Source organism: Tursiops truncatus, chromosome 13, assembly GCF_011762595.2.
Source record: "Tursiops truncatus isolate mTurTru1 chromosome 13, mTurTru1.mat.Y, whole genome shotgun sequence".
NCBI lineage: Eukaryota > Metazoa > Chordata > Mammalia > Artiodactyla > Delphinidae > Tursiops > Tursiops truncatus.
In genome coordinates this window covers 42,035,432-42,051,809 of record NC_047046.1, presented here as the reverse complement: position 1 = coordinate 42,051,809, position 16,378 = coordinate 42,035,432, and the positions used below count along the sequence as shown (strand labels likewise).

Here is a 16,378-nt window from a genome sequence, read left to right as displayed (position 1 = left end):
AATTAGTGAGAAAGAGTGGTTATGCTATTATACTTCATGCTTTCGTTGAATCCTGGAAGGGTGGGGCAGTTTTAGGAGGAACATCTACTCCTGTCACTTGATAAATCTGAGACCCTGAAATCTTAAGTTGTTTTCACAGGGTAGCAAAGCTGGCACTAAAACTAACTGGCCTTTTAATTGCTACATCAGTGCTTTTTCCTCAGTGCCACTTTGCTTAGATGAATTATTTAACCCTTAAAGCTAGTTTTGCTTTGAATTGTTATAAGATGATAGTATGATAAATTGATATGCTTCTTACTTTTAAACTTTTGGTACAACTAAATTATAAGGTAGGCTCATAGAGTCTGCGATAAATATTACAGTACTTACCTAGAAATTATTGTAATTATTGCATATTTGGAGAATCACAAAACCATGCTGTATAAAACTTGGAAACTAGCCAGCTGTCTCCTTAAGCCTCCTGAGTTGAAGTTTTCATGAGCTTATTCTGGATAAAGACAGATTTTTTTTTCACTAAGACAAAGCATTACAATGATGCAAAGCCAACTTGGACTCTTAACTTTCAGTCTTTATTGTTTGTTTTTTTTGGCTGTACCCCACGGCTTGGGGGCTCTTAGCTCCCCTGCCAGGAATTGAACCTGTGCTCTCTGCAGTGGAAGCTCAGAGTCCTAACCACTGGACCATCAGGGAATTCCCTCTTAACTTTTAGTCTTAATAAGGCTAAAACTTCTATTCAGATAGTAGAGGTAATTAAATGTTTGAACAGAAAAGAAACTCCAAATTTTCTGTGCTGAGCTTCAGGTAATAATTCAGAGGGAGAATAATTGAAATAGAAATATTAGGGAATTCCCTGGTGGTCCAATGGTTAAGACTCCATGCTTCCACTGCAGGGGATGCGGGTTCGATCCCTGGTCAGGGAATAAAATCCTGCAAGCCGGGCGGCACTGCCAAAAAAAGAAAAAAAAAAAATTAAAAAATGTTGATTAAACATGATAACATTTCAGAGGTATAAAATAAGATCTTTTGTGCTGAGCTATATACTATGTATAAAAAAAGTCCTGTGAATTCAGTTCCTGTAGAGATAAATGTTTCTAGAAATCTGAATTTTTTATTAATTGTTGCACTAGATTTACAATAAACTTTTTCTCATTTCAGATGTTGGATGAAAATAACCATCTTATTCAGTGTATAATGGATTATCAGAATAAAGGAAAGACCTCAGAGTGTTCTCAGTAAGATTGATATGAATTTTTTTGTATTTGTTTTTCTGTGTTGGTTAATTTTTTACTTTTCTTTTTAAGAACAGCTTTATTGAGATGTAATTCACATACCATATAATTCACCTATTTTAAAGTGTACAATTCAGTGGTTTTTAGTATATTCATAGAGTTGTACTATTACTTTAATCAATTTTAGAACATTTTCATCATTCCCAAAAGAAACCGTATCCCATTAGCAGTCACTCCCTGTTCTCACTTCCCAATCCCACACCCCTTGTTAATCACTAATTTGTTTTCTGTTTGTGTAGATTTGCTTATTGTGGACACTTCATATTAATGGATTCATTCAATACATGGTTTTTTTTGACCGACTTCTTTCCCTTAGCATAGTGTTTTCAAGATTCATCCATGTTGAAGCTTGTATCAGTATTTCCTTCCTTTTTATTGCTGAATAATCTTCCATGGTATACCACGTTTTATTTATTCATCAGTGATGTTGTTTGGGTTGGTTCCAATTCTTGACTATGATGAATAATGCTGTTGTGAACATTCGTGTGCAATTTTTTGGGTGACTTTTCTTGATTTTTTATAAAAAAAATTTGTTCTTTGGGATGGAGTGGATATCAGTGTTTTTCTAATACTTCTTATCCTGCATTATAAAATAATGACTTCAAATTTGCATAGTCTGATTTGTGGAAAAGTTAGATCTTCACATTTATAAGGTATTTAGTTACATCCATGTACAGTTGGCTCTTGAACAACATGGGTTTAAGCTACACAGGTGCACTTCCATGTGGATTTTTTTCAGTAAAGATGTACTGCAGTGCTACATGATCTGCGGTTGGTTGAATATGTGGATGCGGAACCATGGATACTGGGGGCAGACTGTAGAGTTATACTCAGATTTTCAACTGCGCCGGGCTCAGTCCCTCCTACCACTGTGTACAAAGGTCAGCTGTATGTGGTTGAGAACGCAAAGTTTATGTCTAGTACAGAATTGATTACCACTCATAAGAACCGAACTTCTTACTCTGAAGTGATGATGCATCTGAAGTAAACGGTATCCCCTAATAGAATCTGGTATAGTGGAACAAATTGAATATTTTATCAAAAGTCTCTAGAACAACACTATCAGTAGGAATATATTGGGAGCCACATAAGTAATTCTACATTTGCTAGTAGGCACATTAAACCAGTAAAAAGAAACATGAAATTAATTTTTATAATATATTTTATTTAACTTACTATTTCTAAAATAATATCTCTTCAATATGTAATCAGTATAAAAATACTAATGAGTTATTTTGTTCTTTTGTTTCATAATAAGTCTTTGGAATCCATGGTGCATCTTACCCTACTAACATGTCATTTTGTACTAGCCACAAGTTCAGTGTGTCTAGTGGCTACTGTATTGGACAACTCAGCTCTGAATATTTTACTCTCGCCATTGTTTTGGGACACATCTATCTTTCCTAGAGATCTCATTGGTCTGCTCTCAGGAAGATTTTTTTCAGCAACCCTGGCTCTTTCTCTGTGTGGCTTTCATGCTGTGCTGGTCGCCTGCTGTCATCCGATTAACTCTTTACCTAGTTTTGAGTCCCTCTCCATGACTTTGTCTCTTTCCCCTTTGTTTAAAATTGTTTTTGAATTAAGAAACTTATAAACCATAAAAGTTTGTAGGGATAAAAGTCGCTTTTTTACTTCTCACTCTTATATCTCTCTTCTCTCCACAGAGGTAATTACTTACAATGGTTTAGTACCTATCTTTCAAAACATTTTTCTGTGCATTTACAAATATGTGCTCACATTTATCTAAACACATTTAGACAGGTATTTTAGTTTTCACAGATTAAGGTTTTCTAAATGGAATGGCTGGGTCAAAGACCGTTCTAAATCTCCAAATTACCCTGCAAAGAGATTGTATTGGTTTGCTTTCCTCCCACTAGGTTTCAGAGTCCTGGTTTTCAACCATATCTTCCAGCAACGGATACTGGCCATCTTTTAAAATTTTTTTACACATCTGATTGGTGAAAAGCGGTATCTCTTTCTAAAACCTTTTATTTTTAAATAATTTCACTCTTATAAAAAAGTTTCAAAGATAGTAGAAGAAATTGCTGTATGCCCTTCACTGAAATGCCTCAAATGTTAACATATTAGTCCACTATGTCATTCACTTCTTCCCCATGTCGTTTTTCTGAAATATTTGAGAAAAAAGTTGCAGGCATGATTCTCTCTTATCTTTGTAACATCCATGTGTATTTCATAAAAACAAGCACAAATTCTTAGAGTCTAATTGTTAAAATCAAGAATTCAGGGACTTCCCTGGTGCTTCAGTGATTAAATACTGTTATCATATTTTCAGACCTTTCAAAAATTTTGCCAATTGTCCCGTTAGTGTATTTTTTCAGTTCCGTGATCCAGTGCAGGATCAGATGTTATATTTAGGTCTGTGTCTTCAGAATACTTTAATCTGTAACTGTCCTTCAGTTTTTCTGTTATCTTTCGTGATGTTGACATTGTTGAAGAGTACAGACCAGTTGTTGTGTTATATGTCCCTCATTTTGGGTTGACTGGTGTTTCTCCTTGATTAGACTCATGTTATACACTTTTGGCAGGAGTACCACAGACAAGATGTTGCGTCCTTCTCAGTGCATCCTCAGTAACCGTGTGATAGCAGTTTGTCCCAATATTCAGGGTAACTTTGGCTACTTCGTTAAGGTGGTGCCTGCCAGGATCTCTACTGTAAAGTTACTATTTCTTCCTTTGTTATTTCTGTGTATGTGTTGGGGAGATACCTTGAGACACACATAACCCTGTTTCTTAGCCTATTTCCACACATTCGTTTTAACATCCACCAGTGATTCTGGACTAAAACAGTTATTACTGTGGCAGTTGCCAAAAGGTGACTGAACCCATCTTTCCTTCTACAGTTATTTGGAATCCTCCTGTAAGGAACAAATTTCCCAGCCCCTGTCCCATTCATTCATTCATTGATTTATATCTGAATGAACTTATGGATTCTTACTGTATTCTCTGGGTTTTAATTTGTTAGTCTATTATTTATTTATTTTCTTTTTCAAATTGTCCCAGATGTTGGCCACTGGGAGCCCCTCATGCTGGTTTCTTGACTTGTCTCTATTATTTTTTGAGCATTTAAAAAATTTCTTGTATGACAGAATGTTCCAGGCTCCTCTTGTACTTTTTTCTGCCCCAGTCTGGAATCATTTCTCCAAGCCCTAGTTCTTTTTTTGGAGAATAATATTTAGAAATTAAGATCTGGATGCTAGGATATCTTAATTTCTAATCACTTGTACATTTTGCATTTTATGTGACCATTGCCACTTCTTTTATGTATATTTTCTTTGATGAATCTTGTCTGTTTATATGTGAAAATTTCTTTTAAGAAATTACAACTGTGGATAATCATCAGTGGTTAGGAGATCACTACCTCATGTCAGCCATGGAATGATAACAACTGAGCGGCACTGATTAGAATAATTATTTTCACTTACGGCTTTTTTTCTTCTTTTTACTACGTTTATCCAGCTCCTCCTCTTCCCCGCCCCCCACCACTGGTAACCACACATCTGATCTCTTTTTCTGTGAGTTTGTCTGTTTTTGTTATTCTGTTATTCTTTTTGGGGGGCTGCACTGTGCAGCATGTGGGATCTTAGTTTCCTGACCAGGGATCGAACCCATGGCCCCTGCGGTGGAAGCGCTGAGTCTTAACTGCAGGACGGCCAGGGAAGTCCCTGTCCGTTTGTTTTTGAAGTATAACTGACCTACATCACTATGCTAGTTCCTGGTGCACAACATAGTGATTTGACATATCTATATGTTACAAAATGGTCATCACACCTGTGGTCTTTTAAAATGCCAGGTAAAGCCACGGGCATAGGACTGGTTCAATTTCCTATAGGCCCTAGCAGTACGTGACAGGGATAAGACATGTTCAGATGTAGAACCCGCTTTTCCAACTTGTCGGCAAAAGTTTATACTGTCTTATTCTTCATAGTCTTAGCTTTTTTGTGTATGTGATCATTTTCCCCTTCTCTGCCTATTGGCATAGACCTCATTTGATCACATATATGTATAAATGGGGCTTAAATTGATTTAGGTAGAATCTTAAATTTTGCCCTTTCTGTTGTATTTAATTTCATTCTTAGAGTTCTTCATATACTCTTTCTTTCTCAAGTTGTCAGAATTGGTTTGTGAGTGAAGAAAAAAAAATTCTCCTCTCAACATTAATAAATGTTCTTGTTTCTCACAGGAGAAGTGAAAGGAGAATAAAGAGAAACATCAATGACAGCCATCTGGGAATTGATAGTTCAATTTTATTTATTTATTTATTTATATTTTTGGCTGTGTTGGGTCTTCGTTTCTGTGCGAGGGCTTTCTCTAGTTGCGGCGAGTGGGGGCTACTCTTCATTGCGGTGCGCGGGCCTCTCACTGTCGTGGCCTCTCTTGTTGCGGAGCACAGGCTCCAGACACGCAGGCTCAGTAGTCGTGGCTCACGGGCCCAGTTGCTCCGTGGCATGTGGGATCTTCCCAGAACAGGGCTCGAACCCAGGTCGTCTGCATTGGCAGGCAGATTCTCAACCACTGCGCCACCAGGGAAGCCCAAGTTCAACTTTAATTAAACAGTTCCTTAAGATGTGATAACTGCCTGAAGCAGTGTTTTTTGTTTTTTTTTTTCTTTTGCGGTACGCGGGCCTCTCACTGTTGTGGCCTCTCCCGTTGCGGAGCACAGGCTCCGGACGCGCAGGCTCAGTGGCCATGGCTCACGGGCCCAGCTGCTCCGCGGCATGTGGCATCTTCCCGGACCGGGGCACGAAACCGTGTCCCCTGCATTGGCAGACGGCCTCTCAACCACTGTGCCACCAGGGAAGCCCTGAAGCAATGTTTTTTAAAATCAAAAGTAACTTTATTTTTATGAAAGCAGTATAGGCATTGTAGAAAATTAGAAAACACAGATATTTAAAATTTAGAGAACGAACAACATATTCTCACCACCCAAAGATTTTTCACTGGTAACATCTTTGGATATATTACTCTACCCTTATCTACACACACACACACACACGCTCACACTCACACTCACTCTCATATAAGTCAGTGAATCACCTGTAGAGCTCATATGCCCAGATCCTCTTCCCTTTAAATTCTGACAACTTATATGTAAGAATATATTATTGCTCTCTTGTGGTGTTTGGTTTGAGCATTTTCTAAATCATCCCATGTATTTGCTTAAATCAGCCCTTATTTTTTGTATTTCAGGGTGAGTGCACCTATTTCAGAGTGTGTTATAAACAGTTCTCAAGTGAAAAATTTTTGTTCATCATAGTGTAAATGAATTTAGTTTTAAATCTCTAGTTAGGAAGTTAACTTTTATTCTATAAATTTTATTTGTGTTGACCTAAAAATACACTGTTCATAGCTTCTAGGTAAAAGTTTCTTTTTCAAAATGAAATCTGACTTTTTTGGATTCATTTTGTAATTATATCAATAAATTTAATGGTGGTTATTTTACTTTATTCGAGGTAATTCATGTAGTGGCTCTTAGTGGAATCTTTGGGAAGTGAACTGCCTCTCATTTAATAGGTTAATAATTAAGGGTATCTGGAAGTATCTGCCAGTATTTATGAGGAAGTTACCATCATGAAATATAAAATGTCGAATATATTTTATATCTTCCCTTTGCTTACATACTGTTTTCTTTTATTAACGTATACGTTTTTAGAAATAATAAGCATATAAAAACTGCTTCAGTGACAAATTAATAGTATTTATAGAATTTAAAAAAAGTTTCTCAGGAAAATGTTTAATATTTGTAGAAGAATCTTAGAATAAGCTTATTTGATGAGTGCTGTAAAAAGAATGCAGTTTTTACAAGAAGAAACCCTACTGAAGTTACAAAAGACCATTAAAAACGATCATTTTTACTTACCCCCTTACATTAGGTAAAAAGATTTGGAGCTTTTGGGACAATTGTAGAAATTTGACGGGTTTCTGTGGATTCGATGGTAATATTGTATCAGTATTCATTTCCTTGTTATGATGGTTGTATTGTAGTTATATAGGGGAATGTCCTTGTTTTTGGGAAATTGACACTGAAGTGTTAGAAGTAATGGGGTATTATGCCGGTAACTGACTCTCGATGGTTTTGGAAAAAAGTGTGTCGTTGCATGCACGTGTATGTTGGTGTAGGTGTTTAGAGATAGTATAAGACAGATGTAAGATGCTGACAGTTGGGGAGCGTGGGAGAAAAATATTTGGGAGTTCTTCATACTATTCTTGAAACTGTAAGTTTGAGAGTATTTCAAGATTAAAAATTAAGATTTGATAGTTGGGGAAATGTCTTTAAAGTATTTCATAAAAGTTGCTATATTTATAGATATTTAGAACCACAAGGACTTTAGAGATCTACCCTCACTGCCATATTTTTTTAAATAAATTTATTTATTTTTGTCTGCGTTGGGTCTTCGTTGCTGGGCGCGGGCTTTCTTTAGTTGGGGCGAGCAGGGGCTACTCTGTTGCAGTGCACGTGCTTCTCATTGCAGTGGCTTCTCTTGTTGTGGAGCACGGGCTCTAGGTGCGCAGGCTTCGGTAGTTGTAGTACGCGGACTCAGTAGTTGTGGCTCGCGGACTCTAGAGTGCAGCCTCAGTAGTTGTGGCGCAGGGGCTTAGTTGCTCCACGGCATGTGGGATCTTCCCGGACCAGGGCTCGAACCCGTGTTCCCTGCATTGGCAGCAGATTCTTAGCCACTGTGCCACCAGGGAAGTTCCTGCCATTATTTTATAAATGAGGCCTCAAGCGTGTGGCAGATTAAACAGTATTTTAACACTGGCTTACCGAGGACCAATAAGCATGACTAGAATTTTCTTAAAGGGTCATGAGTAAGCCATAGTCTCTGAGTAAAGTTGGTATTTTTATTTTTGATAGGGCAGTCAGCAAATCTCATATCTGAGTACATGTGATAGAGCCATACTAATATTCAGAAGAAAAGAAAAACTTGAAAGAGCAGCCTTTGAAATGGGTTACATGTTCTAATGGCTGGTTGGTTTTTTAAAGATGGCAAGATTGTAGAATCCTGTATCTTAAATTCCATTCAAGATGTCTATGGAATAATGAAGTAGTTCCAGCTAGTGGTGCCTGTTTAGTGCTGTTTGAAGAATTTCAATGACATAATTAACCATTATGAATAATTCAGTGCAAAATAATAATTCTTGGTCCTTGTTTGTTTAAGGATCCCTATAACAATATATCATGTCTGATTGAGCAACATAGTGTATATGTGAGGAGGAGCATTAAGAACTTAGACTTGTTTTTAAACAACAACAAAAAAACAAAAACAAAGAAACAAGGATACCTTGGGAAGTGTTGGATATATCTGTTACCTCCATGGTGGTGATGTTTTCACTGGTGTTCGTGTATGTCCAAGCTCATCAAATTGTACACATTAAATATGTGAAGTTCTTTATATATATCAGTTATATCTCAATAAATTTATAAAAAAACAAACAAGCAAACTATAAAAGTATGATCTTGTTGGTGAAGAAACTTTAAGTTCAGTGAGAAATAAGTTTTTTCCTCCCTAATAAGAAAACAGTAGTGAAACCAGTTTTTCCAGCAGGATATAAATAATGCAGCGAAGAATTTACTAGGATTCCTCTTAAGGGTGTCTGTCTTAGAAAATTACTTCATTTGGGATCCATATTAGAAGACTCTATTTAGCTGAATAAAGTTCTTTTGACTTATTTTCATTATTTTAATTTGTATAGTATTTATTAGTAAATGAAATTCTAAAAGCTTAATTTGATGCACGTTTTACGTTTGTATTATTTTGTGGGTTTACCAGCACTAGTAATTGGATCACTACTAATTTCAATCTGGTTTCATCTGAGTTAATTTTTTAAATTATGAAGAGTGGCTTAGCAAAACTAATTCATAGGTAAGTAAGATCACAATAAACATGTTTAACCACTTAACTCTGATAATGAGAATTTGCTTTATTTTTTAAAGTTAATTTGCAGTGTTGTTGGTGTTGGTGTCCTATTATTTCCTCCATCCCGGTGCTTTAGCATATAACTTTTTTCTTTTGTTTGTAATTGGAGATGCCTCTTTATTGTCCTCTCTATGCGTCCTGATAGATGGGCAGCATAACCACGGCAGGCATAGATTGTTGGTCACTGCTGCAGGAATGAGAAGGGAAAAAATGTGTGGTTTCCACCTCCTTTCTGACATTTTAGCAGAGCGTGTTGACTGTACTTGGCTTTGAGGTTTTTGGCAACACGAAAATGGCAGAGGGAAGGGAATAAGCATATCAGTTTTGTTGATTCCTTCATTCTAGATCTCTTTGCATATGTTATATGTGTGGAGCCAGTACCTGTCTCAGTTATTCCATTTACTATGCTGTACAATCTTGTACAAGTTACTAACCTTTCTAAACCTCAATTTCTTTATCTGTGAAATGGAGAAAATAAGAATCTTCACTTCATAGTGTTGGTTTGAGGATTAAATCGGATGTTTAAGTATGTAAAACAACTATAGCAATATCTAGCACATGGTAAGAGCTCCGTGTTTATTATTGTCTTTGAACATACTTATTTGGAATTATTTTGCAGAGGAACTAGGAAAAATTGAAGTGCTGTTGATGTTCAGGTAACAGAAATCACTCATTAAACTTGAGGAATAAAATGCTGTTTGTATAATATGTAAGCAGATAGGAAGAAAATTATTTTTTAATATTGATATTTGTTTTGTTTTAATAGGTATCAACAGATGCTGCATACAAACTTGGTCTACCTTGCTACAATAGCAGATTCTAATCAAAACATGCAGTCTCTTTTACCAGCAGTAAGTACCTTTAAAGTAGTGTGAAGTAGATAATTTTTATAGAGTTCTTTACAGAATAACACATTTTTGTTTGGTGATTCTGAGTTTTGTTTAGCAAATCCTGCCCTCTTCTGAGAACATGAAGATATTCTCCTATATGATCTACAAGCTTTATTATTTTGCCTTCATATTTAATTTGAATTAATTCACCTGGAATTGATTCCCTGACTGAAGAAGTTATATCCATCCATCTATTCACTAACCCACCTATTTATTTATTTATTTAAATGTGTAATTGCACAAATTATTTAGGAACAAATCTGTAATATTTTAAAGCAGATCCCCAGCCAATCATATATGTAATTTAATATGCATCTCTGGCAGATAAGGACTATTATCCCACACCACAAAACTAACCAGAATCTCTTAATGTCTTATAATACTCAGGATGTTTTCAATTTTCACCAATTATCTAAAAAACTCGAATGTTTTAATGATTGTTTGCCACAGAATCCAAACAAGGTCCACCTGTTGCATTCGTTGATCTGTGTCTTAAGTTTTTTTTAATCTGTATCAGTTTATATTTTTTATTCTCCATTTATTTGTTGAAGAAACTGGGTCATATATTTTGCAGAACTTCTCACATTTTGGATTTGGCTGATTGTATCCTCGTGGTTCTTTAACGTGTTCCTCCATCTCATCTCTGTTTCCTCTAAACTGATAATTTATAGATTGAGAGGCTCCATTAGAATTAGGTTTAGTTTTATGTTATTTCATTGGTGGCCCCGTGTTTGTGTTGCCTATTGTATCTCGTTAGCAGGGACATATTTTGTTGTCCCGTTTTTAGTGATGTCAGGATTGATCAGTGCACACAGTTGGTACTGGTCTGATCAGTCCATTATAAAGTTCCCCATCTACCTTTCAGTTAGTGGTTTTAGCAGTCATTGGTGCTTGTTGACCAGGTTCGTTGTTTCATTTTAGGATCTAAGAACAATGAGTTTCTAACTTTACAGTTCCTCCTACAATGTACTTCTTTTAAAAAGGAAAATTTCCTTTAATCAAATATTTGGTTATCCTGAAATAGAGAGTTCTATAGGAAAGTCATGATAAAGGCTTGATTCTATTCCTTTATCAATTTTCGGAATAACCAGTTGGTCTCTAGCAACCTGCAAAAGATGACCAAGGATTTTGTCTTTTTTTTATTATCTGAACTTATACATTTTTATATTTTTAATGTGTTTAAATCCATTGAGTCATTTTTTGTGATACTCAAGTTTTCTCACCTGTGGTCAGTGGGTACCCCTTCATTTGGCTCCTGTGTCCTTCTGACATGATTTCGTTATTGTATAGCTTCTTCGCTTCAGAATTTGTGAGAGAGATCAGACTGATTATGTTTTCTGCCCCAGAACTATTCTGCCCCAACTATTTTTCCAACCAGCCTTTTTCCTATGGGAATTGGTATTTAGAAACCACAATTTGGATGTTTGGGGCATTCATTATTACTGAGTTTCCATTTTTTCTTGGCATTTTCAGCAGACAGAGGTAGTAAACACGCTTTTTTAAAAGAAAGAAAATATTAAATTAGTGATATTGCCACTTCAGGAAAAGTTTTTTTACCCAGATTTGATTTTATGTATTAGTATCTCTTCTGTCTTACTCTAAAAATCTTGATACCTCAATGACGTTATTATAGTCACTTGTTTGCTTTATACTACTATATATGTAACATAATTTCAATATAACAATACCAAGATTGCCGCTAACAATAATATGGTTGTCCTTAGATATATCTCACTAGGGATATATAATGAATAAATTTAGTTTTGAATCTGAAAGAATGTTAATGTGATTTTTTGCCATGGATTTCATTATCAGCTAGTATGAGCAATAGATTTGATTTCATTTGTTTCCAGGTAGATAATTCTCTCCCAGCATTATCTGTTAGAAAAATAAAACAAAATGTCTTTTCTCTATTTTGTCATGCCACTTGATATTATATATCAAGTGTCCATATATGTGCGGGTCTGTGTCTAATCTCTCTATTCTGTTCCATTGGCCAGTTTTTATAAATTCCACTATCTTGTCACAGTTGTCATAGTCCAATAAGTCTTGATGTATGTTAGAGAAGTTCTTTACTTATTCCTTATATTCCTTATTTTTTTCAAGAATATCTTGTGTACTGATCCTTTGCATTTCCATATACACTTAAACATCAGCATGTCCAACATAATCCGCTTGTGATTTTCATTGAGGTGAACTTGACTATAAATCAATTTGGGGAGAATTGATGTCTCTACAATACTGAGTCTTTCAAATCATGATCATTGCATGTATTTTGATTTATTTAGTCCTTTACTATCTGTCAATAAAGTTTTGTGATTTTCCTGCAAAGGAAATTTACACATCTCTCTCCTGCAGAGACATTTACACATCTCTCTGGATTTATTGCTAAGTACCTCGTATTTTTGAGGCAATTTGAAATGGAATCGTTGTTTTTTAAGTTTTATTTTGTAACTGTGATTACAGTTTACATAGAAACTCAATTGATTTTGAATCTCACAGCCTTGTTCAACTCTTACTTCTAACAATTTTTCTGTAGATACTTCCAGTTTTCTGTATTCACGAACATATTTGTGAATAATGAGTTTTGTTTTTTCTTGCCAATCCTTACACCTTTTATTTCTTTCTCTTGCCTTACTTCTCTGGCTAGGACCTCCAGTACATTCCTGAATAGAAGTGGTGATAGAGGACATCTTAATCTTGTTCCTGATCACAAAGGGAAAGCTTTCACTGTTTGACCATTATGTATGATGCTTGCTGTAGTTTTTTTTGTGGATACCTTTTATCAGATTAAGGAAGTTCCCTTTCGTTTCTGTTGTGCTAATAGTTTATATATTGAATGGATGTTAAATTTTATTAAATACTTCTATTACATCTAATGAGGTGATCATAGTTTTTTCTTTAATCTGTTAATGTGGTGAATTACATTGATTTACTTCTCAATGCTCAGTCAGTCTTGGATTTTTGTAATTAACCTACTTTTTCATGACCCACTTGGTCATGGTCTTTTTAAAAAAATTGCTGTATTCAGTTTGTTAAATTTTTGATCAAGATTTTTATGGCTGTTCATGAGTGTCATTGATTTTTAATTTTCTTTTCTTATAATGCCTTTGTCTGTTTTTTATTTTGAGGTTATGCTGGCTTCATAAAATGACCTGCAGAATTTTCCCACTTTTTCTTATCTGGAAGAATTTGCAGAGTATAACCGTTTCCTAAATGATTGGTGTAATTCTTTAGAAAAGCCATTTGGATCTGAAATTTTCTTTGTGAGGCTTTTATTTACTGACTCAATTTCTTTATGGTTATAGGACAGTTTATACATTTCTATATCTTATGAGGTAGCTATTTTGGTAAATTGTGCTTTTTAACATTTTATCCAGATTTTCAAATTTATTGACATAAAGTTTGTGAAATAATCTCTTTTTTCTAATGTCTGTGGGATCTGTAGTGATAGTTTATTTTCTTCTTAATGTGGTTTATTTGTGTCTCCTCGTTAAAAAATTTTTTTGATCACTGTTGCCACGTATTTATTGTATTTTCTTCTTTTAGTCTTTAAAGCGTCAGTTTTTGACTTTCTCTGTTGCAGCATTTCTCAAACTTTTTGTTCACAGAACCCCATTATGTTATACTTAAACATTACTGAGCACTCTGAGGAGTTTCATGTCAGTTATATACACTGATATTATTGATTATATTTTACTTATTACACTAATATTCATTTAAAATGAACAACAGTAAACCCATTGCGTGTTAATATAAATAACATTCTTTAAAGGAAAAATAACTGTATCTTTGAAAAAAAATTTAGTGAGTTAAATGACACTTTAATAATTTTGCAAATTTCTTTTAACTGGCTTAATAGGAAACATCTGTATTCTCATATCTACTTCTGGATTCAATCTAGCATATGTTTTGGTTGAAGTAGAAGAAAATCCAGTCCCACACAGATGTGAAATTTGAAAAGGGAAGAATATTTTTAGCCTTTTTAGGTTGTGGATAATCTGTGATAGTATAGCAGATCTCAGCAAGTGTTTTTTAAAGGTTAGTTGCAGTATGGAATCTGAAATTATATCAGTACATTTTTCTTATTCTGGTACATTAAAGTTCATTGGTCTGTTTTGCATTCTGTATGGATCTTTTACTCATGTGTGATTTCATAACATCATGCTTTGGTCATTTGGAAAATAATAAGTTCACTTAGTTATGCACCTTTTCCAAATACTGATATATTTCATTATATGATACCAAAAAATTGGTGATTTTTTGAAATCACCACCAATCTAATCAGAAAGGTCTCTTAAGTACTGGGATGTTGTCAAGCTCAAGACAGTAAATCTTAGTTTGCCAAATTCCCAGTTCTTCCTTGAAAAGTCAAATTTGATCATTCGCAGAAAATGCCATCAGTTGTTTTCCAGGCTCACGGTGTTCAGTTTTGAGGAAATGTCTGCCAAATACCCAAGCCTGGATAAGTATAATTTGGCTAGATATTGTTCTTTTGTTTGTTTTTTTTTTGCGGTACGCGGGCCTCTCACTGCTGTGGCCTCTCCCGTTGCGGAGCACAGGCTCCGGACGCGCAGGCTCAGCGGCCATGGCTCACGGGCCCAGCCGCTCCGCGGCATGTGGGATCTTCCCGGACTGGGGCACGAACCCGTGTCCCCTGTATCGGCAGGTGGACTCTCAACCACTGCTCCACCAGGGAAGCCCTAGATATTGTTCTTTTAAGTAAAATTGGTGTTCCATGAAAACAGTGCCTAAATCAGCAAGCAGCACAATCACAAAGTGTTTTCATTTTACTTTGATTTGCAGCAGATATGTTTATTATTTTCACATTTTGTCACACAGAATATTTAACTGACACGGAGAATTTAATAAATGAATAATTTTTACTGCTTCGTCAAGGACATTCTTAAGTGAAAATGACTTTTTCTTTCTTTAACTGCTAGTCTGGGGCAGTCAATAGTACGATGATTTACAGTAGAGTTTGATACCTTGATATATGCCAAGGCTCCATCAGTGACATCCACTTTTGCTTTTGCACCATGATGTTGTAAATATCAACATAGCCTAAAAGACAAACATCATCTTAGTATTATTATGGAAATAGTTTTGACCTTTTAGATTCCCTAAAAGAATCTTGAGAAGCAGACTTTGTGACCATTACTCTTTTGTACGTTTTTGGATATGATTAATTTCTGATCTCATCTTTATTATTTCATTTTATTTTCCTTCAGTGTATTTTGCTGTCCTTTTTCTGAGTTTTAAGATGAATGCCTTCTTCATCAGTTTTAATCCTTCCATACTAATACATGCATTTGAAGGGTGTAAATTTCTGTCTAATTAGTTCTGTTATGTAGTATATTCATATTTATTCAGTTCCAAATATTTTATAATTTCCGTTGTTATTTCTTCTTTTTACATGGGTTGATAAATATATTAGTTTGCAAACATAGGGAGATTTTATTGTTTTCTTTTTCTTAATGATTTCTGACTTCTTTGCATTGTGGGTAGGTAACACTTTGTATGATTTCAGTTCTTGGGAATTCTTTGAGATTTGTTTCACAATCCAGCATATGGTCAGTTTTTACAAATGTTCTATGTATTCTTTAGCCCCTGAGTGCAGAGTCCTGTATATGTTCACTAGTTCAGGTGTGTTAATCTTGTTTGAATCTTCTGCATAGCCTTACTGAATTTTTTTTTTTAACTTTGTGATGTTTCATTTGTGTGTTTGTTCTATCAGTTACTGAGAGGTGTATGTTTAAAATGTCCAAGTATAGTTGTGGATTGACTGTTTTTCCTTGTAAATCTTTCGAGTTTATTACATTTTGAGGCACTGTAGTGGATGCATGTATGTTTAGAAATGTTATAGCTTTCTGGTTCTTTGTAACATGTCATTATGAAGTATCCTTCCTTATCTCTAATTATGCTTTTTGTATTAATGTATGCTTGTCTGGTTTTTGTGTAGCTGAGTCATCTTTCTTTAGCATTTGCATGGTATATCCACCTTTCCATTTCTTTGTGTTAGAGATGTGTGTCTTATGAACAGCATGTTGTTTTTTTAAAAAAAATCCAATCCAGCAATCTTTGTTATTTACTTGAAACATCAAATCCATTTACAGTGAATGTAATTGCTTATATATCTTAATTTAAACCTGCCATCATAGAATGCACTTTATTTTTGTCTCATCTGTTTATATTCCTTTTTTTCTGTTCTTTTTGTCTTGATAATTATTTAAAAAAATTTTTTCCCCCACTAGTTTGGAAA

General features: G+C 35.0%; 1 protein-coding gene across 6 annotated transcripts in view; it reads left to right on the top strand.

Moving 5' to 3' along the window:
• Positions 1-16,378, top strand: part of SS18 (SS18 subunit of BAF chromatin remodeling complex) — a 76,028-nt gene that overhangs the window by 2,004 nt on the left and 57,646 nt on the right. For 5 of the 6 annotated variants that reach the window (XM_004311165.4, XM_004311166.4, XM_019930477.3 and 2 more), the window contains exons 2-3: positions 1,156-1,232; positions 9,993-10,077. In XM_004311165.4, coding sequence (XP_004311213.1) covers positions 1,156-1,232; positions 9,993-10,077 — 162 coding nt within the window. Of the gene's footprint in view, positions 1-1,155; positions 1,233-9,992; positions 10,078-16,378 lie in introns of those variants that run through there. The other variant, XM_073790631.1, reaches the window with a different exon arrangement.